General features: G+C 45.1%; 2 protein-coding genes across 5 annotated transcripts in view; both read left to right on the plus strand.

Moving 5' to 3' along the window:
• The first annotated feature begins 3726 nt into the window (after positions 1-3726).
• TMEM86B (transmembrane protein 86B) lies at positions 3727-5962 on the plus strand. Its single transcript, XM_030195411.1, has 3 exons — positions 3727-3842; positions 4676-4934; positions 5064-5962. Exons 1-3 carry the CDS (start codon positions 3792-3794, stop codon positions 5489-5491), a joined length of 738 nt encoding a protein of 245 aa, XP_030051271.1. The 5' UTR covers positions 3727-3791; the 3' UTR covers positions 5492-5962.
• Positions 5963-10610: 4648 nt separating this feature from the next.
• PTPRH (protein tyrosine phosphatase receptor type H) overlaps positions 10611-22122 on the plus strand; it is an 88040-nt gene continuing 76528 nt past the window's right edge. For all 4 annotated transcript variants that reach the window (XM_030197856.1, XM_030197859.1, XM_030197858.1 and 1 more), the window contains exon 1: positions 10611-11251. In XM_030197856.1, coding sequence (XP_030053716.1) covers positions 11195-11251 — 57 coding nt within the window. In that variant the 5' untranslated portion in view covers positions 10611-11194. The remainder of the gene's footprint in view (positions 11252-22122) is intronic.

The raw sequence follows: 22122 nt of genomic DNA on the forward strand, positions 1-22122 counted from the left end.
TCTATCATGGACCAACTTTGACCTGATCTCAATAAATGAACTCACACACTAGCTCAGTAAATATGCCAAATCTCAATGCAAACTTGACACTTGCCCTACCAGCCTAATAAGATCCGCACCCAAACAATTGAAACAAGACCTCATGAACCAAATAAATTACAGACTCATAAATGGACTCTTCCCCATGGAAAATGGAAATATCCTACTCACTCCTCTGCCTAAAGATACCAAGAAAAGCACAATGGACTTAACCAACTACCGACCAGTCGCTTCCATCCCACTCACAACAAAATTGATGGAAGGTATAGTGACGAAACAACTCACCGAATACCTGACCAAACACTCAATTCTACATGAGTCTCAATCAGGATTTCGATCAAATCATAGTACTGAAACTGTACTAGTGTCGGCAATGAACACATTCAAAACAACGATCGCAACCGGCAAGAACATACTCATCCTACAATTTGACATGTCTAGTGCCTTCGACATGGTGGATCATGGAATACTATTACACCTACTAGAGTACTTTGGAATCGGAGGCCCAGTTCTCAAATGGTTTGAAGGATTCCTCACCACCAGATCCTACCAAGTAATAACGAATACGGACAGATCACCACCCTGGAGACCAGAATGCGGAGTTCCCCAAGGATCCCCCCTCTCACCAACTATCTTCAACCTAATGATGATACCACTAGCCAAACTCCTAGCCAACCAAAACCTTAACCCCTACATATATGCCGATGATGTTACGATCCATATACCGTTCAAAAACGACTTAAATGAAATAACCAACGAGATCAACCAGAGCTTCCAGACTATGCACTCTTGGGCGGACTCATTCAAGCTAAAACTCAACGCAGAAAAAACTCAATGCCTAGTTCTCACCTCCCAATACAATACAAACAACTACCCTACAATAACTACACCCTACTGCACACTTCCTATCTCAGAAAATCTGAAAATCCTTGGAGTCACCATTGACCGAAACCTCACTCTCGACACCCACGCGAAGAACACTACGAAAACAATGTTCCAATCGATGTGGAAACTCAAAAGAATAAAACCTTTCTTCCCAAGAAACATCTTCCGCACCCTAGTACAGTCACTGGTAATAAGCCACTTAGACTACTGTAACGCTCTATACGCAGGCTGCAAAGACCAGACCATCAAAAAAACGCCAGACAGCCCAGAACACCGCAGCCAGACTCATTTTTGGAACACTTAAATACGAAAGTGCGAAACCCCTCAGAGAGAAACTACACTGGCTCCCGCTGAAGGAACGAATTGAGTTCAAGATCTGCACGACTGTACACAAAATCATTCATGCAGATGCCCCACTCTATATGCTAAACCTAGTGGACTTACCGCCCAGGAATGCCAAAAGATTGGCCCGCAAATTCCTCAACCTGAATTTCCCCAGCTGTAAAGGAATGAAATACAAACAGGCTTATGCTACTACATTTGCGTACAAAAGCACACAGTCCTGGAACGCACTACCCATGGCGCTGAAAACCATAACCAATCTAACAAGCTTTCGCAAAGCCCTGAAAACACATCTCTTCAACAGAGCCTATAAAAGTCACCCTCAATGAAACAAATCACTCCTTAAACTACCCAAGTACACCTAAGACACCTCTCACACAACCTTACCTAACACCTTTCCATCTGAATTCCTCTTTCACCTCAGCCTATGCTTGACTGTCTTTGTTTTTTGTCTTCAAATCATGTAACGACGTTTTCATTTCCATACTCTGTAAGCCACATTGAGCCTGCAAAAAGGTGGGAAAATGTGGGGTACAAATACAATAAATAAATAAACATAAATAACAGTCCAGTTCATTAACAGGCTTCAAAGTAGAAAATGACACGGGGACAAAGTTTGTTCCCTGTCCCTGTCCCGTTACTGTGGTTCTCCATCCCCGTGTCATTCTCTAGCACCATGCATGCCACACAAAGCAGAGTTTGAACCAGGCTTCCCTGGTTGTCAGCCTGGTGTGTGAACCACTAGGGATGAACTATAATTTGAAACACAATGTTTGCCGATAATAGTGTGCACCCTTCTTAAATCGCAAATTTTTTTATCGGCAATTACATGAGTAATTGCCAGATATCAAATATTGATGTAAGTCTGCAATTATGATCCTAGCTTGAGGTGAGAGTACATATGCTTGCTCAATGTCTAGTGTAAATGCTTGCACTTTACTGTAGGCAGTTAGGTATGTAATTGTTAGTAATTCTACAAGATGTGCTAGTAACTGTGAGGCACGCCTTGACCTACCCAGGTCCACGGCCCCCTCACAGTTGCACATTATAGATTTTTCATTCGTGTTCTGTAGAATACTGACTAATGACGGTTGTAGGGGCCTAGGCCCCTGCCTATATAGCTACAAACAGAGCTTGGCTGACAACTTCCTTCAATCCATACTTTGGACAATGTTTCACCATTAGCAAGATGATGTTTATGGCCCACTTAGCTGCCTCAGTTACCTTGCAACTGTTTCATCATGGACTTCTTACACAGAGATAAGGACTTTTGGTCAAGCTACACCAGTCACAGTGGAGCCTGGGGTCAGAGAGACCTTTCTGAATTCCAAGAACTGCATCTTCAATGATGTAAAATTGTGGTTTCTGGAGTCGGAATGTCCAGAACAAAATGAATTTTGGAATTGTGCCGTTATCAGAACCATAAAAAAGAGGCATTCCTGCGGAGCGAAAGCTGGTGATCTCATCAGATCCAAGTGGTCATCATCTCAGGTGCCTATCTGCTCGTAGAACTCCACAGTCTGGCTACACGTTGGCTAGCCTGCTGACCAACACCGTCATCCCGAAGGAGAAAAACTTTGCTTCATGGCCAGATTGTGCATAAGCCCTGCTTTTGCTGTGGGTGATAAGCAGATGGTCCAATTTATGGGCCTAGGAAGTGTAGATCAGAGCATTTGTCTATTATTTCTTTCTGAGCTACCTCACACTTGCACATCATTCTTATATTCTGGTTCCTCCTGAGAAAATTAAAGAGTCATGGAATAGGAGATAATGTTCTGTTGTGGATTAGGAATTGGTTATTGGACGGCATACAGAGGGTAGGGTTATATGGTCATTTTCTAAATGGAGGAGGGTGAACAGTGGAGCGCCAGAGGGATCTGTACTGGGACTGGTGCTATTTAATATATTTATAAATGATATGGAAATCGGAATGACGAGTAAGGTGATTAAATTTACAGATGACACAAAACTATTCAAGGTTGTTAAAATGTGTGGCTGTGAAAAATTGGAGGAAGACCTTAGGAAATTTGAAGACTGGTCATCCAAATGGCAGATGAAATTTGAGTGGAGGAGTAGCCTAGTGGTTAGTGCAGTGGACTTTGATCCTGGGGAACTGAGTTCGATTCCCACTGCAGCTCCTTGTGACTCTGGGCAAGTCACTTAACCCTCCATTGCCCCAGGTACAAAATAAGTACCTGAATATATGTAAATAGCTTTGAATGTAGTTGCAAAAAACCTCAGAAAGGTGGTATATCAAGTCCCATTTCTAATTCTAATGTGGACAAATGCAAAGTGATGCAGGCCTCTTAGGCAATCCCTGGTATCTGATTGATCATAATGGTGCAAATGCAGCCTGCCTTCTCTCTCTCCATCTTGCCTGTAATAGCATCCCAGGAGATCCCCTTTATCAGCTGTTAAAGTTAAAAGTCCACAGGTACACTTGGCAGGTTAAAGAGTAACTGATAATCTGCATCCCCTTCAAATTCCTGTCCTATCTTTCGCACTCGCTCCAACGGCTGAAGAACATGGATCTATTGGAACCTAATGGCAGAAGGACGAAGAAAACCCTGGCCACAGTGAGTCTAATCCCCATTTGGTCGGGTAGATCTGGTAAAGGGAACTCTTGTATCCCCTGCAGTGCCAACAGAGTGACTAATAGGGGGGCAATTTTGGAGGTGAGAGATGATAAAGGGGAGAAATGCCATGGGAATCTAGTGGGTAGTGATGCTTCAGACTGGCAGTCTCCATCTATGGATATTTTGCTTTGTAAGCAGTAGGATCCACTGAGATACCATTAGAAGCCTTAGATCTCCCTTGTCTCTGCCAGTGGCCACCTGTGCACTTAGGACTGCCTGGTAGGGTTTTTACAACACCTGCTGGAGGGGGAGGGGATGGCTGTGCCCATCCAGTAGTGTGCCACTCTTGGCATATCCAATGCCCATGCTGGAGCCTTCCTCCTTCTGGCCTGTTTGATGCTAGAGGAGGGGAGAATACCTGCTCGGATCTGGTCTCCGCTGCTCTCGAGAGGAAGCCCAGGACCTGCTTAAAGGTGTGGGGTGAAACTGTTTTCCTGACATCACCTAAAATTTTTGCCATTAAGAACCAGGGTAACCGTTTCTCATGGCACAGGATATCAGTCCCCTAAGATCCAGAGTTCCCAGTTAGCTTTAGGAAAGGAGGTGGATGTTTATTAACAGTTGCCATTTTCTTAGCTTGTGTGATGGCGGAAGACTAGAGCTGTAACTTACTGAGGAATTTCTAGCAGCTCATCAGTGTGAAGTGGGTGATCCTGCCCCCCACAGTGGGGTAGATGAGATGCCCCCTGCACCCCAGGATGGGAGGCTCCTAGCTATGGGCGCAAGGGCTTCTGCCACCTCTTCTGAAGAAACCTCTCCCTTTTTGTCACCAGGTCAGGAGCCATGCTCTCCGCCTGCTGCCATTTGTCCTGAGCTCTGCTGCCTTCTTCACCCTCTGTCCGCCCCCCTTGGAGCCGGGCTGGTTCTCTGCTCTGATGAAGTGCCTCCCCATCCTCAGCCTGACTTTCTTTGTGCTCATCCACGGTATTAGCCAGGGGGGGCCCTCACCTTACGCCTGGAAGATCTTGCTGGGTCTCCTGTTCTCTGCTGCTGGGGATGCTTGCCTCGTCTGGCCTGACCTCTTTCTCCACGGTAAGCCTGGCTCTGCTGGTGGTTATTAAACTATCTGCTGGCCTTCTGTTCACCAAGATTGGGGGGGAGGTGGAGGGGGGTTATGCAATGAAACAAACTTAGTGTTCTTCTTATCCCTATCTCTTGCAGGGATGGTACTGTTTGGACTTGCTCACCTCCTCTATATCCTCGCCTTTGGCTTGCGACCTTTCCAGATTCGCCTCTTCCTGCTGTTGGCTGTGCTTGGTGGTTCCGCCTATGTCTTCCTCCTCCCCTACCTGCAGGGAATACTGGTCTACGCAGCTGGTGCCTACACTGTCTTGATTGCTGCTATGGTGTGGCGGGCGTTGACGGGAGCACGCCGGACCCCCTATGGCCGCTCCCAGGCACGTGTTTCTTCCGCAGCAGGTGCCTTGAGCTTCATGGTGTCTGATGGAATTCTGGCAGTGGATAAATTCTGCTTCCCACTACCCCATGCCCAGCTGCTTGTCATGGCATCCTATTACCTTGCACAGGTGCTCATCGCTGTGTCGGTGACCCAGCCCTCCCGCATCGACGAACTCTGGAAGGTGGAATGAAGAGGGTCAGGAAGGGATATTACTGCTATTGTGAGAGCGCTCTTGATGTTTCTATGTTGTTGGGGACAGGGGCTGCTATGGCCTGGGCTGTGGTGGCTTCTGCATGCCTTGGGAGTTAACTGGTCTTGGCGTCCCCTGCTCCTGGAGATGGCGACCTCTCTCCAAGTCCATCAGCAGATGAAAAAACAGTTAATTCAATTTGAATGTTCTTCCAAGGTATTGTGGGACTGGAAATACATGTCCCAGGATGTAAGCTTTGTCGAGCAGGGACTGTCTCTTCATGTTCAAGTGTACAGCGCTGCGTACGTCTAGTAGCACTATAGAAATGATAAATAGTAGTAATTGGAAAAGGATTTTTCTTCTTTAAATCCAAGAGCAGATCAGTCTGCGGTGCTGGACATTTACAGATGTGACTTCTCTGTCCTGTTAGTAAAATGCTTGAAAAAGATATTTGTGTTTGAATAAAATGAAACGAGGTGAGAATGGCTTCTGCTCTTTTCCTGTTGGGAGCCTGTGGGAGGACGGATACAATGTTACACCTTTCCTGGTGATCCTACAGCCTGAATGTCACGATATTTACAATGTGTGCACAGAAAAATGTCAGGAAGTATTTTTTCACGGAGAGAGTGGTGGATGCTTGGAATGCCCTCCCGCGGGAGGTGGTGGAGATGAAAACGATAACGGAATTCAAACATGCGTGGGATAAACATAAAGGAATCCTGTTCAGAAGAAATGGATCCTCAGGAGCTTAGCTGAGATTGGATAACAGAGCCGGTAGTGGGAGGCGGGGATAGTGCTGGGCAGACTTATACGGTCTGTGCCAGAGCTGATGGTAGGAGGCGGGGATAGTGCTGGGCAGACTTGTACGGTCTGTGCCCTGAAAAGACAGGTACAAATCAAGGTAAGGTATACACAAAAAAGTGGTACAGTGGGAGGCAGGGCTGGTGGTTGGGAGGCGGGGATAGTGCTGGGCAGACTTATACGGTTTGTGCTAGAGCCGATGGTGGGAGGCGGGGATAGTGCTGGGCAGACTTGTACGGTCTGTACCCTGAAAAAGACAGGTACAAATCAAGGTTAGGTATACACAAAAAAGTGGAAAATTTCTTGGGCAGACTGGATGGACCGTGCAGGTCTTTTTCTGCTATCATCTACTATGTATATATTAGCCTATACTGAGTATGCACATGATCTCATACATATGCATAGTCAGGGACCTCTTTCCACATTGACACGCAGTGCCTCTTCCTCACCCTGTAAACCCTGCAGTTGTGTAGCTTTTGATATTATCTTTTGTATATAAAGCCAATCACCCTCCTGTACTTTCTGAATAGATTACAACTTGGTATAACCTTGAGTCATGGTTCTCTGTGAACCATGTCTCCGTGACTGCCACCAAATCCAAATCGGCCTCTTCCATCACAGCCTTTCTAGATCCACAGCTTTATTTCCCATACTACACAGACTGGTATGCACAACTTTCCAGATGTTGTAATTTCTTCTCTAGTTCTATAGAGCTATTTAATGTTGTAAGACATTAAAATACTCCTTTAGAAATGCAGGGAAAGGGCAACATCTGGGATATAGTAATTACACCAGGCTTGTTTGTGTGATGGGAACCACCTTTGAACCAGTGAATTGGCACAGCTGACTGGGTCACAAGCCCTAACTGGGCTCTGGAAAGCAGCCATGGTAGGTAGGGAGGAGAGAGAAGGCGGTGGTGAGGCGTGCTGGAGACCTGGAGCAGGATCCGATAAGGAATGACAAAGCAGTGCCAGGAAGTAGAAGTGAAAGCAGGGTGGGGAGGGTTGCACACTGCCCCACAGGGGAACAGGCTGACAGTCCTCGGTTTATTACCATTGCCTGAGTGCATGTGTAATTCATGGGATAACTCAACTACAAATCCCTGCATGCAATGGGGCAAGCCCAGGCCTTGCTCAGCTGTATCCAGTGATCTGGAGCCATTCCTCCTTTGCTGCTGTTAACTGTGAGGTACTTGGGGGTGAGTCCCAATATCATGTGAAGTCCAATACGTGCAGGTGAGCTGGAGAAGTGACTATTGCTTCTGAACCTTTCCCCCTGATGCGGGCCAGGATTGCCAGCACCCAGCTTAGCTTGAACTACAATTCCCATGATGCTTTTTTGCTGGGAGTTCAAAAGAAAGCCCCAAACAAGTGCCTTAGTCTGGGTCCCTGGATCTGTAGTTCCTGTTTTTGTAAAGCCAAGCATCCCAAACCTGACCTGGGGAATTCAGGATATCTGCAGTAAATTTGCCTAAGGTAAGTCTGCATGCATTAGACTCCCAGTGTTTGCAAATCTGTCTCATGCATATTCATTGTGGATATCCTGAATACTGGCTCTGGGGCCCACAGGATAGATTTGAGAAGATACAGCAAACTACAAACCCCAGGCTGCCCTGGGGGTAAAACCAGGAATGGATCCGAGTGTCATGCTGACCTGAGTGAAATTGCAGTCCTGTAATTCATTTGAGCAGCTTCAGGTCCCCTTCTGTAGCAAGGAAAGTGGCAGTGGGGACGCAGAAATTAACATTGGCAGCACAGGGTGTTTAAAACTGAATGTCCACAGGGAGGCAGCATAACCACAGGCAAGACTGGGGTGTCCTTGCAAAAGGTCTCAGGAGGTGTAGCAGCATTCACTTCTAGTGAGGGCTGCAAATGGCTAGGGGGTCTTTTAGTATGGCACACTGGCATTTTTAGCACGCGCTAAAAACACCAGCGCACCTTAGTAAAAGATCCCCCTAGTTTGGGAGCTAACTCTCATGAATATGCATGGTGGGGGGGGGAAGGATATGTCTAAATCTCTGTCATGCATTTTGATTGAAAATAAGAATTTAAGAACAAAGGTCCATCTAACCCACTATCCTGTTTTCAGCAGTGGCCATCTGAGGTAACAAGTTCCCAGCAAAATCCCATTTGCAGTCCTTAGACCCTCAGTAAATACCACGGTAGCAGGTGCAACAGGCCTTCTAATAGTACCTCAACCTGCACTTCCCCGGCTGCAAAGGACTAAAATATAAACTGATACATGCCACTACCTTCTCTTACATGAGCATGCAGCTGTGGAATGCATTACCTACTGACTTGAAATCTACTGACAAAATTACCAACTTTCATAAATCCTTGAAGACTTATCTCTTCGACAAGGCCTACAAAGAAAACCCACAGCCTTACTAAACTACTGCACCAACACGAGTCAAGAAAATCTATCTTCTACACTTACCCACCCAACTCTCCTCTTTTTTCCCCTCACTTAATCTTTGTACATCACTAATTGTATCTGCTATCCTGGAATGACAATGTCATAACAGAACTCTGTAAGCCACATTGAGCCTGCAAATAGGTGGGAAAATGTGGGATACAAATGCAATAAATAAATAAAATAGGAGACTCAGAAAGGTGTGTCTAGAGAGTGACACGGGGACAGAGCCCATGGGGATGGGGATTAAACCTTGTCCCCTTGTCATTCTCTACTTTGAAGCCTGTTAATGAACTGGACTGTTATTTATGTTTGAGTGATGCAGACAACAATATTGTGATTCTTTTGGAAAAACATGTAAACATGCTGGCCACAGCTAGAAAAATATGCATGGGGGATCCTGTACATTCCTGCTACCAGTGCATCTTCTATTGCAGGAGGGACTGTGGAAGACAGGAGAGCTAGACTGAATCCTGAGATTGTTAATGACTTATTCATCCATAGATTAAAAAATCATAACAGTGCTTCTTAGGGCATATTTCTCCCCTGCTAGGGCATACAGAACGGGTTGTATTTTGTACCCCTGAACATTTGAACAGGGTGGATTAGGATTCCTTGGGGTAGTAGAAGTCAGCTATTGTTGGGTTGGAAGGGTAGGGGGGTTATTGTAGCTGCTCGTTATTATTGTTTTCTATTTGTAATTTATGCACAACAGTTGCACAGCATATTGTTCCTTTTTATACTTTAATAAACAGATTTAAATATAAAATCATAAGGCTTTTGCAGATCAGGACAGAGCCCGTGGGTGATGGGACGGGGACGGACACAGAACCTGCGGGACTGGAGTGGGGGTGGAGACAGAACCCACGAGGACAAACTTTGTCCCTATGTCATTCTCTAGATGTGTCCCTATAACAGAGGATATCAAATGAACATATTCTGTCAAAGGGGAACATGGGAGAGGGTATGTCCTTATAACAGAGCATGTCCTTTTTAGATGGGTATTCTCGGGAGAGGATGTCCTCATAATAGAGGCTTGAAAGAAAGCACTTCTTTTTATTAAGGTTTTTTTTGGGGGGGAGGGAGAGGATGTCCTTATAACAAGGAATTCTTGGGGTGTTATGCATTAAAAAAAAGGGGGTTAAGAGAGTGTCCTTTTCACTGAGGGGTTCTTGACAGAGGGTGTCCTTATTACAGAGACTATTTGGAGGTTTTATCCTGGAGAGAGTGTCCTTTTACTGCGGTGTTCACGGGAGAGGGTGTCCTTATAAGAAGGACACTTGGATGGGTATGTCCTTAAAACAGGGGCTGTTGAAAGAGTGCAGTTACTGAGTGGTTCTCAGGAGAGGGTGTCCTTATAAGGCGGGAGAAAACTCCTAAGAACCCCTGTTTTAAGGACACTCTCTCCTGAGAACCCCTCAATAACAGGACATGCTCTCTCAAGAGCCCCTGTTATCAGGACAAAACCTCCTAACCCTGTTACAACAGGGGCTCTTAGGAGGTTTTGTCCTGATAACAGGGGCTCTTTGTTCAGAAGCAGGAAGGCTAAGTCAGTGTTGCCATTCTCTGGACTATAGAAAGTTTCATTTTTCTGTTGACACAAAGGGGCGATTCCAGTTTGCAAAACAAGTCTGTGTGAGTGAGTAAACTTGGACTCTATGTGTGCCCTGGATACCTTTTTGACATGGGCCCATGTGATACTTCCACTGTCCTGTGTTGAGTGTGAAGCTTGCACTTGGTTCTGCTGTCTCATGCGTGTGGGTCTCTGTGGTGCTGTCCCTTGTATTTGTGTCACTGGCTCTGGTTTGCTCTCTTTTACTTCCTCCTTCTGTGAGGGAGGAGACCATGAAAATGAGAAAATAGGCAGGCCTAGGGTAAAGTCCTCACTAGCAGGAAAGTTCACAGCCTCACTCTTTCACCTGCAAGCTGTCCCTGGGCACACTGAAGAGTGAGTGAGTGAGAGAGGGCCTGAGGAGAGAGAGAGAGAGACAGACAGACAGAGAGCTCCTGCAGTCACCAGGCTGTTTTGTGTCTTGGGGAAAACCTTCCTTCCTGCTCCTGCTGCGTGTCTCTCTGGGTGCTGGACTGGTGCAGTCTCTTGGCAAGTTCTTCCTTCTCCTGTGGGTATCTCTCTGGGTGTCGGATTCAGCAGTCTTTTAACAACTCTTTCTTTCTCCTGGTGGATTTGTGTCTGAGTGCCAGGCTGGTGCAGTCTCTTGGCAAATTCTGTTTTTCTCTTGCTAGGTATCTTTCTGGGTGCTGGGCTGGTGCAGTCTCTTGGCAAGTCCTTCCTTCTCCTGGTGGGTATCTTTCTGGGTGCTGGGCTGGTGCAGTCTCTTGGCAATTCTTTCCTTCTCCTGGTGGGTATCTCTTTGGGTGTTGGGCTGGTGCAGTCTGTCAGGGAGCCCTTTCAACTCCAGCAAGGTATCAGGTTGGTGAAGTCTCTCAGAGGATCCTACCTGTCTTCGGATCAGGCTCTGGGTTTATCCCATGAATCCTCTCCATCAATGCTTTGGACAATGGAAGTCGTGGTTCCTGCTCTTTCTGGTGAGTTTCTTTCTTACTTGGTTGATGGTGTGACACTAAAGAAGCCTCAGTGTTACAGGACACACTGGGACAGGGAGACACCTGTTCCGGGACTTCCTTCTTATACACCTGACCCTTGAATTTCTAGTTTAAAGAATTTCCCCATTCTGGGGGGGTCATACTTCTTGCTGAGCGGTAAGGGACTGGTTTGGCTTCTGGGGTTTGTCTGTACCCCATTGCCAGGTCACTGCATGGAGAGGTTAAGAGCAGGGGGAAGACAGCCTATAGGTATAAGTCCATTGCCACTCTGCAGGAACTACAGAAAAGGAAAAAGAAAGAAGGCACCTATTAAGGCTAAAGCTAAGAGCAGAAAAGGAAGTAAATGAAGCTGGAGAAGAGATTTTGAGAGTATCTGGTGTGGTCGAGTTAAAAAAAAAATCATATCAGTGATATGTGTACATAAAGACATGGGATATTTTTCCAGTGCAGGAAGGGAGAAAGATTTCTCCCTGTAGGTACCAGGTAAACAATATGTCCCACAGTATGACCCTGTACTAATTTTCATGAGTTGAAAGGAGATCTGCCTCTTCCTCAAGGCTGGAATCAGTGTAGGCAGAGTATAAAGGAGACCTGTCTCTTCCTCAGGGCTGGGATCAGTGTACAAAGGAGACCTGTCTCTTCCTTAGGGCTGGGATTAGTGTATAAAAGAGTCCTGCTCCTTCCTCAGGACTGGGGTCAGTAAATAAAGGAGACCTGACCCTCAGGGCTGGAATCAGTGTATAAAGGAGACCTGCCTCTTCCTCGGGGCTGGAATCAGTGTGGGCAGTGTATTAAGGAGACCTGCCACTTCCTCAGGGCTGGGATCAGTGTGTAAAGGAGACCTGCTTTTTCCTCAGGACTGGGATCAGTGTATAAAGCAGACCTGCCTTCCTCAAGGCTGGAATCAGTGTATAAAGGAGACCTGCCTCTACATCAGAGCAGAAATGAGCATATTTAAATGAGGCTTGCCTCTTCCTCAGACTGGGGTTAGTATACACAGAACAGAAAGGAGACTCACCAGTTCTCAGATCGAGGGTAGTGTGCACTGAGGGTAAAGGAGCCCTGCCTTTTCCATGCATTCACAACATCTGTGGGAGGGGGAGGGTGTCACAGGATCTAAAGCAGTCTAATTTCATGAGACAGGCCTCTTCAGATGAACCCGATCCATTTCTTTGACCGGGTGATTGGGGAACACGCTAGATTTAATGTGCTTGGATTTTATCAAGATCTTTGATGTGGTTCTGCATAGGCAACTTTATAAATTAACTGAGCACCCTCAGAGTGTGTCCCAAAATAAGTAAGTGGGAAGTGACAGAAGGTAGTGCTAAATGGAGCTCACTCAGAGGAAAAGGGTGTTGCCAGTGGTATGCCGCAAGAATCGGTTCTTGGTCTGGCTCATTTCAACATTTATGTAAGCCACATTGCAGAAGGGATTTGCAATGGGATGGACACCACTGATGGTCTGGATAACATGAGGAAGGATCTAGGGAAGCTTGAAAAAAGGTCTAGGATTGACAGTTAATACTGAAAAATGAAGGGTCACCCATGTATTTTGACTGTAAAAGCCTGAGGGAGAGGGATAGTATAGGGGGAGAAATAGTTCTGTGTGAGAAAGAAGAACAGGATAGAAGGATGCTTAGGTGCATAGGGAGAGGAATGGCCAGCAGGACCAGGAGGGGATGATGTGTCTGCATTTATTTATTTTATTTATTTGTTGCATTTGTATCCCACATTTTCCCACCTATTTGTAGGCTCAATGTGGCTTACATAGTACCGGAGAGGCATTTGCAGGCTCCGGTGTGAACAAATACAAAGTGATGTTGTGGTAAGATAAAGTTCATGTGGCACAGCCACACTAGGAAATCGTACAACGGAAGAGTTGTGTTATGTCCATTACGTTCTTTAGTTTTGTTGTGTTGCAGAGATCAGGCATTTATGTTGGATCGGTAGGGTATGCCTTTTTAAACAGGTTAGTTTTTAGTGATTTCCGGAAGTTTAGGTGGTCGTGCATCAAGGCTTTTGGTAATGTGTTCCACAGTTGTGTGCTTATGTTGGAAAAGCTGGATGCGTAAGTTGATTTGTATTTGAGGCCTTTGCAGCTTGGGTAGTGAAGATTTAGATATGTTCGTGTTGATTCTGATGTGTTTCTAGTTGGTAAGTTGATCAAGTCTGTCACGTATCCAGGGGCTTCACCGTAGATTATTTTGTGAGTCAGGGTGCAGATTTTGAAGGTGAGACCCTCAGGTTACTGTGTACAATTCTGGAGACAGCACTTTCAAAAAGATATAAATGGGATGGAGTCAGACCACAGGGCAGCTACTAAAATGATCAGTGGTCTTCGTCATAAAGCGTAAAAATGCACAGGAGGAAGGAAAGGAGAAATATGATAGAGATACTTAAATACCCTGTGGCATAAACACACAGGAAGTGAGAGAGGGAACATATGATGGAGACATTTTAAATACCTGCACTGGAGAAGGGAGACATGATAGACACATTTAGGGCGTCTTTTACTAAGGCGCATTCACGTTTTTAGCGCCTGCTAAAATTGTGGGCACGCTAAACATTAGAGATGCCCATAGGAATGCTTTGGCGACTCTAACGTTTAGCGCACCTTGCTAAAAGACCTCCTTAATTACCTCTGTGGTATAAATGCACAAGAGGAGGGAAAGGGAAGATACGATAGAGACATTTTAAATACCTTTCTTTATAAATGCACAGGAAGCGAGAGAGGGCAGGGCCACTAACAGACAAAGTTGGGCCTGGGGCAAACAATCTTAAGGGCCTCACTGCTGCCCCCCTTCCCGTGGTTTGCTATCTTCGTCCCTCTCCCCCTTGCCTGCTTACTGGCATCTCTCTCGCCCTCCCTGCACACAAGCTGGCATCCTCTACTCTTCTTCTGCCCCACCCCCAACAGTCCAGTAACACTGTCTTCCTTCCCTCCTCCCCTTCGGCAGTCCTTCATCGTTTCTGCGGGTTGTCTCTGACTGGCCCTGGAAGTGTTTCCTCTGCTGCATCTCACCTACGCGGACACTGGGTAGTTGTGTCAGAGCAGACAGGACACAGCTGAGGGAACGTTTCTGGCGCCGTCCGGAGGCAGCCTGCAGAAACGATGACGGACCATGCCGGCGAGTACTGTTGATTCCTACGCAGTCAAATTTCGAATCTCAAGGAAGGGCTGAGTCTACAGCTGTAATAATTAAAGACAAGTTGGTGTCGGTTCTGAAATGACCCGATGAAAGGAAACGAAACCCTGTTCACTTTTTTGGTGTCGCTTGGTGGTGGATAAAATCTAAAAACTTCTGAGGGCATCACACACACACACACACATGGTTTTATTAATGAAGAGACTAGTTCAGCATTGGCCATTCACATTGGTTTATTACTGTGCAATTGTGTTGTTGACGCAACAACACAATTGCACAGTAATAAACCAATGGGCGTGTAAATGACAGCTCTTGGGTTGCCTCTTACCTTCCCATGCTCCTCCCCTGCCCATGCCCCCTTTGAGTGCACGCTACGAGGTTTAGGCGCTCGGGGTACAAGCAGATGCCAATTAAGTGCAATTATGGATTGTTAAGGCTCATTAGTTCATACTTGATAGCTCGTAAACTAATTTAACCCCCCCCCCTTTTACAAAGCCGCGTGGTAATACAAAGTGAATGGGTTACCACATAGCTATATAAAAGGGGGGGGGGGTAGTTGTGCGGACATCTTGCATCGTCCCAAAATTCCAGGCCCAACCCATCCTACTTTTGCGCTATGATGACTCGGAGCCCTTTCAGGGCCCCCAAATAGAAGCACAATCAAGGCAGCCCGTATGCTCCCTCCCCTCCACCTATCACCCAGCACACTCGAGCCTTTTTGGCCTACCAGGTTGGATGGATGTATGGATGGTTGTCACTTGCTGCATATCCAGTTCCTGGCTCTCAGCTGACCATCCAGACCCAGCCCACACCCCGTTCTTTACAGCTCTGTGTTCCTCCGCATTGGGTGTCAACTGGCTCAGAGATATGCTTCTCCCGAGCTGTAACAGCCCAGTCCTTCCACACCCATGCCCAAAAGCCTTCCCCAGAGGGTGGATGGGCAAGAGCATGAACAAAAAAGAGATCAAGCCCCCCAGCTCGCCCCCCCCTTTTATTCTATACATGTAACCCACCTCCATTATACATGTAACCCACCTCCAGTCTGGTCTGGTCCCACCCAAATATTATAATGCCTGTGTATTAATATTATAATGCTTTTGCGTCGCTCCATGGTGCGACCTCACCTTGAGTATTGCGTTCAATTCTGGCTGCCATATCTCAAAAAAGATATTGCGAAATTAGAAAAGGTTCAAAGAAGAGCGACCAAAACATTAAAGGGGATGGAACTCCTCTCGTATGAGGAAAGGCTGAAGAGGTTAGGGCTCTTCAGCTTGGAAAAGAGACGGATGAGGGGAGATAGGATTAAGGTCTACAAAATCCTGAGTGGTGTAGAATGTACAAAGACCAGGGGACACTCATGAAAGTTACATACTTTTAAAACAGATAAGAGAAATATTTTTTCACTCAAAGAATAGTTAAGCTCTGTAACTCACCGTAGGAGGCCATAGTAAACAGCAGCATAGCTGGGTTTTAAAAAAGGTTTGCACATGTTCCTGCTGGAAAAGTCCATAGTCTGCTATTGAGATTGACATGGGAAAGCCACTGGTAGCATGGAATGTTGCTACTAATTGGGTTTCTGTCTGGTACTTGTGACTGGATTGGCCTGTTCTGGAAGCAGGATACTGGGCTAGATGGACCATTGGTCTGACCCAGTATGGCTATTCTTATATTCTTACCCTCCTGCCCAGGCACCCAGGAGTCAGTAGTTGCTATCCCACGCCCTGGCAAGAAGAGAAGGTGACATATTCCCACTACTTCTCCTCAGCGAGGGGCAACATCACCTTGTCACTCTGGCCAGGGGCTCCCTCCAACCATCCCTCATAATCAGTGGGTCTGTTTTGGCCTCTTTCAGGCTGCTGAGATCATGCTTGACTTCACATAATCAAGAGGAAGTACAAAGAATAAAAACCTGTCCAACCGGTCAGGCTGGGAGCTCTGGATCACAGAACGTACATCCGAGAATAGATCCCATTTCGCAGCATCTTTCCCCCCCCCCCCCCCCCCCCCCATCCCCATCCCCAACCTGCCTCCTCTGATCCCTCATTGAAACTTTCCTGGCATGTGAATCTTCCGTGTCACAGGTTGCCAAAGTATCGAAACTTTGAATAACTTTACAGCTGCGGTAAGAGGGTGGTTTTGAAGCAGAGAAGGTTACTTGGGTAAAAACTGTTGAAAATTATGCCTAGAGTGGTTTAAAACATAAAATAAGGCTGGAACATGTCTCACCCTTCTACTAACAGTAGATGTTCCACTAATAGTAGATGTTCCACAGTGAACTACTGGAGATCACACCCTAGTGTGTCCATGTCCCTATGTGGATCTTGGAAAAAATAGATATGCCTGACGCTCCTTCACCCTCCAGACCTGTGGAGGGTAAATCTATAAGGAGCTGCATTGATCCAAGTGCTAGGAAAGCACCTGTTCAAACCTATTCTATAAAGAAATCAGAAAATGCAAGAAGAAGCCACCTTAAACAAACCTACTTTGCAGCTTCAGACATTTATACCAACCGTAGAGCTGACGTGAATTAGAAACAGAAAGCTGTGAGGGAGTCAAATGGAATGTTGGATCATCAAGGAGTTAAATGAGCACTCTGAGAGGACAAGACCATAGCAGAGACTAAATTAAATTTTTACTTCTGTTTTTATTAAAGAGGATGTAAGAGAGCTACTGTACCAGAAATGGTATTCAAGGGTGACAGTATGGAGGAATTGGAAAAATCTTGGTGAATCTGGAAGATGTACTGAGCCAGATTGACAAAAGAGTGGTAAATCACCTGGACCAGATGGTATACATGCCAGGGTACTGAAAGAACTCAAAAAAAATAAAATCACCAATAGTACCTGAATATTGGAAGGTGGCCAATATCACATCAATTTTAAAAAAGGGTTTCAGGAGGGATTCAGGGATTTACAGATCAATAAGCCTTGATGTCAGTGCCGGGCAAAATGATAGAAACTATTGTAAAGATTAAAACACGGGGCAGTGACCAAGATGGTGGCGTGAGCTGGTAGCATTTGCCTCAGAGTTAGTATTTGCTGTGGTTTGTTACCTTCTATTGTTTCTTTCTACCTATGCCGCACACCAAACGGAAGGGGGTTGTCAGGACTACTTCCCCAGAGGTCAATACTTAGATGGTTCTGGGTGGAGAAGAGCCTGGTCCTGTGGGGCTTGATGTTACCTTGTTTCCCCCAGTGTGCATCTCACCGCTGATGCAACCGCAGGCACCAGCAACTCCGGAAGAACTTCTTGCAGCAGAAGGCTCCAGTTGGGGTGAAGAAGCTGGGAGGAAAGGTGAGGGGAAGAACGTTGGAAGTTCTTACTCTACCATTGAAGGAGAGTGTGGGGGAAAGAACATTGGAAGTTCTTACTCTACCATTGAAGGAGAGTGTGCTAAGCCCATGGCAGTAACACTGGAAAGTATTTGGTCTATTCTTCAGAAGCCGGATTGGACAGTTTCTCAATCTATTTGAGAGATTTCCATACTTGTGAGTACTGTTGATTCCTAAGCAAGAGTTCTCTACTCAAATTTTGAACCTCAAGGAAAGGCTGAAAACTGTGCAAGAGTCTACAGCTGTAATAATTAAAATCAAATTGCTATTACATCAAAAGATAGAACAATTAGAGAATTATAATCGTAGTCTTAAACTTTCCTAAGTCCTTGGTGATATCTCCGATGAACGTTTTTAGGAGATACTTGATAGAGCTTCTGAAGTTGACCTCTGAAACTATACCTCCTGTGAATCGGATCTACTTTATACCTTCTAAGATAGCTTCAGAGAAGAGTCAAGGGCGAGGAGTTAACTTTATATGAGGAGACTGAGAGAGCTACATTAATAATTTTGTTCATCTTTGAGCAAGATCTAAATGCTGTGTTAAGGCTTCTTTTTTCATAATACACAATGGGAAAAAAAGTTTGGTTGTTCCCTGATGTTACTGGACCAACTAAAGGTCAATGAAAAATGCTTATATGAAACTGGAAGCTTTATCGTTGAGCTACCTTTGTATTAATTACCGTAAATGTTTGCTTAAATATTTAGGGATAAAATATGTTTTTTTTGTTCCTGATCAGTTAGGGCCTTCCTTGACTTAAAGAAAATAACAAAGTAATAATATGATCCATTTCTGTTTTCCTATCAACTTAAATTTAGTGATACTTCTCGAGTTGTAGGGCAGCCTTTAAGAAATATCTGGGTTAATTCACATTAAGGCCTTTAGAATATTATTGTTATTTGTTTCCTCAAGAATCTCTTTTTTCCTTACTGGTAACGCTCCCTATCAGTTGTGGTCTGAGAAGGATTATTATATTATTTCCTTATTGAATTTTTGTATTTGATCATTTTTCCCATGTTGCTTGTGAATTATTTTGAAAGACATAAAGAGTTAAAGAATAAAATAACCAAACACATAAACAAACGTGGTTTAATGGGACAGAGTCAGCTTGGGTTTAGCTGAGGGACATCATACCTCACCAATTTGCTTCATTTCTTTAAAAATTTTAAACTAATCAGAGAAAATGTTTCTTCACTCAATGTGTAATTAAATTCTGGAATTCGTTGACATAGAATGTAGTAAAGGCAGTTAGTTTAGCAGGGTTAAAAAAGGGCCTGGAAGGCTTCCTAAAGAAAAAGTCCATAGTCCATTATTAAAATAGACTTGGGGAAAATCCACTGCTTATTTCTGGGATAAGCAGCATAAAATGTATTGTGCTGTTTTGGGATCTTACTTGTGACCTGGATTGGCCACTGCTGGAAACAGGATTCTGGGCTTGATGGACTTTCGGTCTGTCCCAGTATTTTCAATACTTATGTACTCATGTTTATCCACTCCTGCCCTAGTTGATATAATATTTAACCATCTCTCTGATCTCATATGCACCTTTCTTTAAATTAGTCACTTTACTCTCTAACTCTTCTTACTCTCTAACCTATCTATATGTTCCATCTTTGCTTATACCCTTTACTGTGAATTAAAATGTTCTATTACGTATTGGAGAACACAAATTGAGGTTGAAGGGGGGCAGACTCAGGAGTAATGTCAGGAACTATTTTTTCACAGAGAGGGCGGTGGATACATGGAATGCCCTCTCGCGGGAGGTGGTAGAGATGAAAATGGTAGTGGAATTCAAACATGCGTGGGATAAACACAAAGGAATCCTGTTTTGAAGGAATGGATCCAACGAATCTTAGCGGAGATTGGGTGGCGACGCTGGTTATTGGGAAGCAAAACCAGTGCTGGGCAGACTTCTACGGTCTATGCCCTGATCGTGGCTGAATAGATATGGATGGATATTTTAAGGAGCTGCAACATTAGCTTCAGAAATTTTAGTACAAGAGGAGTGCTGGGCAGACTTTTACGGTCTGTGCACTGAGAATGGCAAGGACAAATAAAACTCAGGTATCAATATAAAGTATCGCATATCAAGTAAAATGAATTTATCTTGTGGGGCAGACTGGATGGACTGTGCAGGTCTTTATCTGCCATCATTTACTATGCTACTATGTATTTTGTTGACATTGTAAGTAGTATACCATGCTATACTTTGTATTGTTGTTTGAATATTTTTACTGCTGTAATTGTCTGTTGCTCATGTTTGATTTATTCTTACTGTACTCCACCTTGAGTGAATTCCTTCAAAAAGGCAGCAAATAAATCCTAATAAATAAATACTTATGTACTTATAACACTCTTGCAGCAGCCTTACAGGTGTTCCCTCTTCGATACCTGCTATCTTGATATAGGTTGATGAATACCTCAAGGATTTTGTCATAGCTGGTATGCAAATACCACATCAACTGGGCAGTTAACAAAGCCCATGGCCTGCTTCGTTTTGCCTCTTGGGTTTGTGTCCGCTCTGGTTTCTTTTTCCCCAAACTACTGAGGTATGTGAGGATCTTTGGTTCACTGATTGGAAGCACTTTCTTGTTGTTGAAAATAAGAGATTACAAGCTCTCTAGCTATGCAGTGTAATATAAAGCCAGTTTGTTTTTGGCAGCAGTTAACAGAGGAATGTTAATTATGCAAAAAGTATTTGCTGAAAAATTTTTGAGTCTCTTTAGAATCCCTGCTTCCTGGAAGGATGAGATTCTCCAGCAGACGGGTGGTCAAACGGCCTGCAGAATTCTCCAGCTATATTATTTTGTGCTTTTGAATCTTGAGAAGAAAGTAAAACGGTCCAGCATTTAACGTCTGACAAGACACTTCTATTCACTGGAATCGTAAATCAAACGACTGTATTTCACAGACTTCTGTGGATTTCCTCTGGAAGTTGACACTGTGGGGGTTTCGGTAGGATATCAGAATCTTAAAGATAGTGTAATTTACTGATTTGGGGGATCAATGTTCAGCCGACAGTGCTCAGTGTTTGGTTGACCGACACTGGCGTAATGCCTGGAAATTCAATGCCAGGTCCTGTCCGGGATTCGGCGCTGGATTTCCGGCTACACCATAGTCGGTTAAGTGCAGCAGGGATGTAGCTACGGGTGGGCCTGGGTGGGCCCAGGCCCACCCAATTTCAGCTGTGGCCCGCCCACCCAAGCCCACACACACTGCCCGCCCACTTTTCCTCCAGGCTCGCGCCAGCCCCTGCTCCCATTGCCGGCCACTGCTGCTTTTCCTGTTGAGCAGCAGGGCTGGCGCTACAAAAGAAGAAGTGCTCAGCTGACTGAGCTGAGCACTAACGACAAAATATGTTGAAAAAAAAAGCGCGGCACTGCAGGCAGCCTTGAGGCATTGGCTGCTGGCTCTGCAGGCTCCTCCCGTCTCTTACGTCACTGCCCCTGTTTCGCTGCAGGGGCAGTGACCTGAAAGCTCACTGAAAAGGGTGTTAGGCTATTAAATAAATTGAAATCTGATGCACTGAAAAGCAGCACTTTACCCTGTGTGACAAATGCATCTGATTAGTGTGACTAAATTTTGCTGGGGGAGGGGGGTAGAGAGAAAATTTTGTGCCCACCCACTTTGGGTTCAGGCCCACCCAAAATTGGCAGTCTGGCTACGCCACTGAATTAGTGCAGTATTAACCAGCTATGGGGCACCCCTTTATAGATTTACCCTCCACAGGTCTGGAGGGTGAAGGAGCGTCGGACATATCTATTTTTTTTCCAAGATCCACATAGGTGCATGGACACACGAGTCTGTGATCTCCATTAGTTCACTGTGGAACATCTATTAAGACACTGTTAGTAGAGGGATTCAATATTTTTCCAGCCTTATTTTAATGTTTTAAACCACTGTAGGCATAATTTCCAACAGTTTTTAGCCAGGTAGCCATCTCTGCTTCAAAACTACCCCCTCAGCACTTCTGTAAATGATCAGTACATGAGGTCCATATATCCTGTGCACCTTCCTTCTGGAATCCCCAAAATCTGACCCATTAGCGAGGCTCCAGGTGCCGACTGAGCAAGTCCTTATTTTGCTGGGTCTTGGGACCCAAGCTGGGATTATTGATGGGACTGGATCAGCCCATCTCCAGTAACCTGATTTTGCCAGGTACTTGTGAACTGGATTGGCCACTGTTGGAAACAGGATGCTGGACTTGATGGACCTTCGGTCTGTCCCAGTATGGCAACACTTATGTACTTATGTGCTTGGGATTCTGAATGGAATCTTGTACTCTTTGGGGTTCTACATGGAATGTCGCTACACTTTGAAATTATGCATGGAATCTTGTTATTCTTTAGAATTCTAGAATCTTGCTGCTCCTTG

The sequence above is a fragment of the Microcaecilia unicolor genome, chromosome 3 (assembly GCF_901765095.1).
Source record: "Microcaecilia unicolor chromosome 3, aMicUni1.1, whole genome shotgun sequence".
Classification (NCBI taxonomy): domain Eukaryota; kingdom Metazoa; phylum Chordata; class Amphibia; order Gymnophiona; family Siphonopidae; genus Microcaecilia; species Microcaecilia unicolor.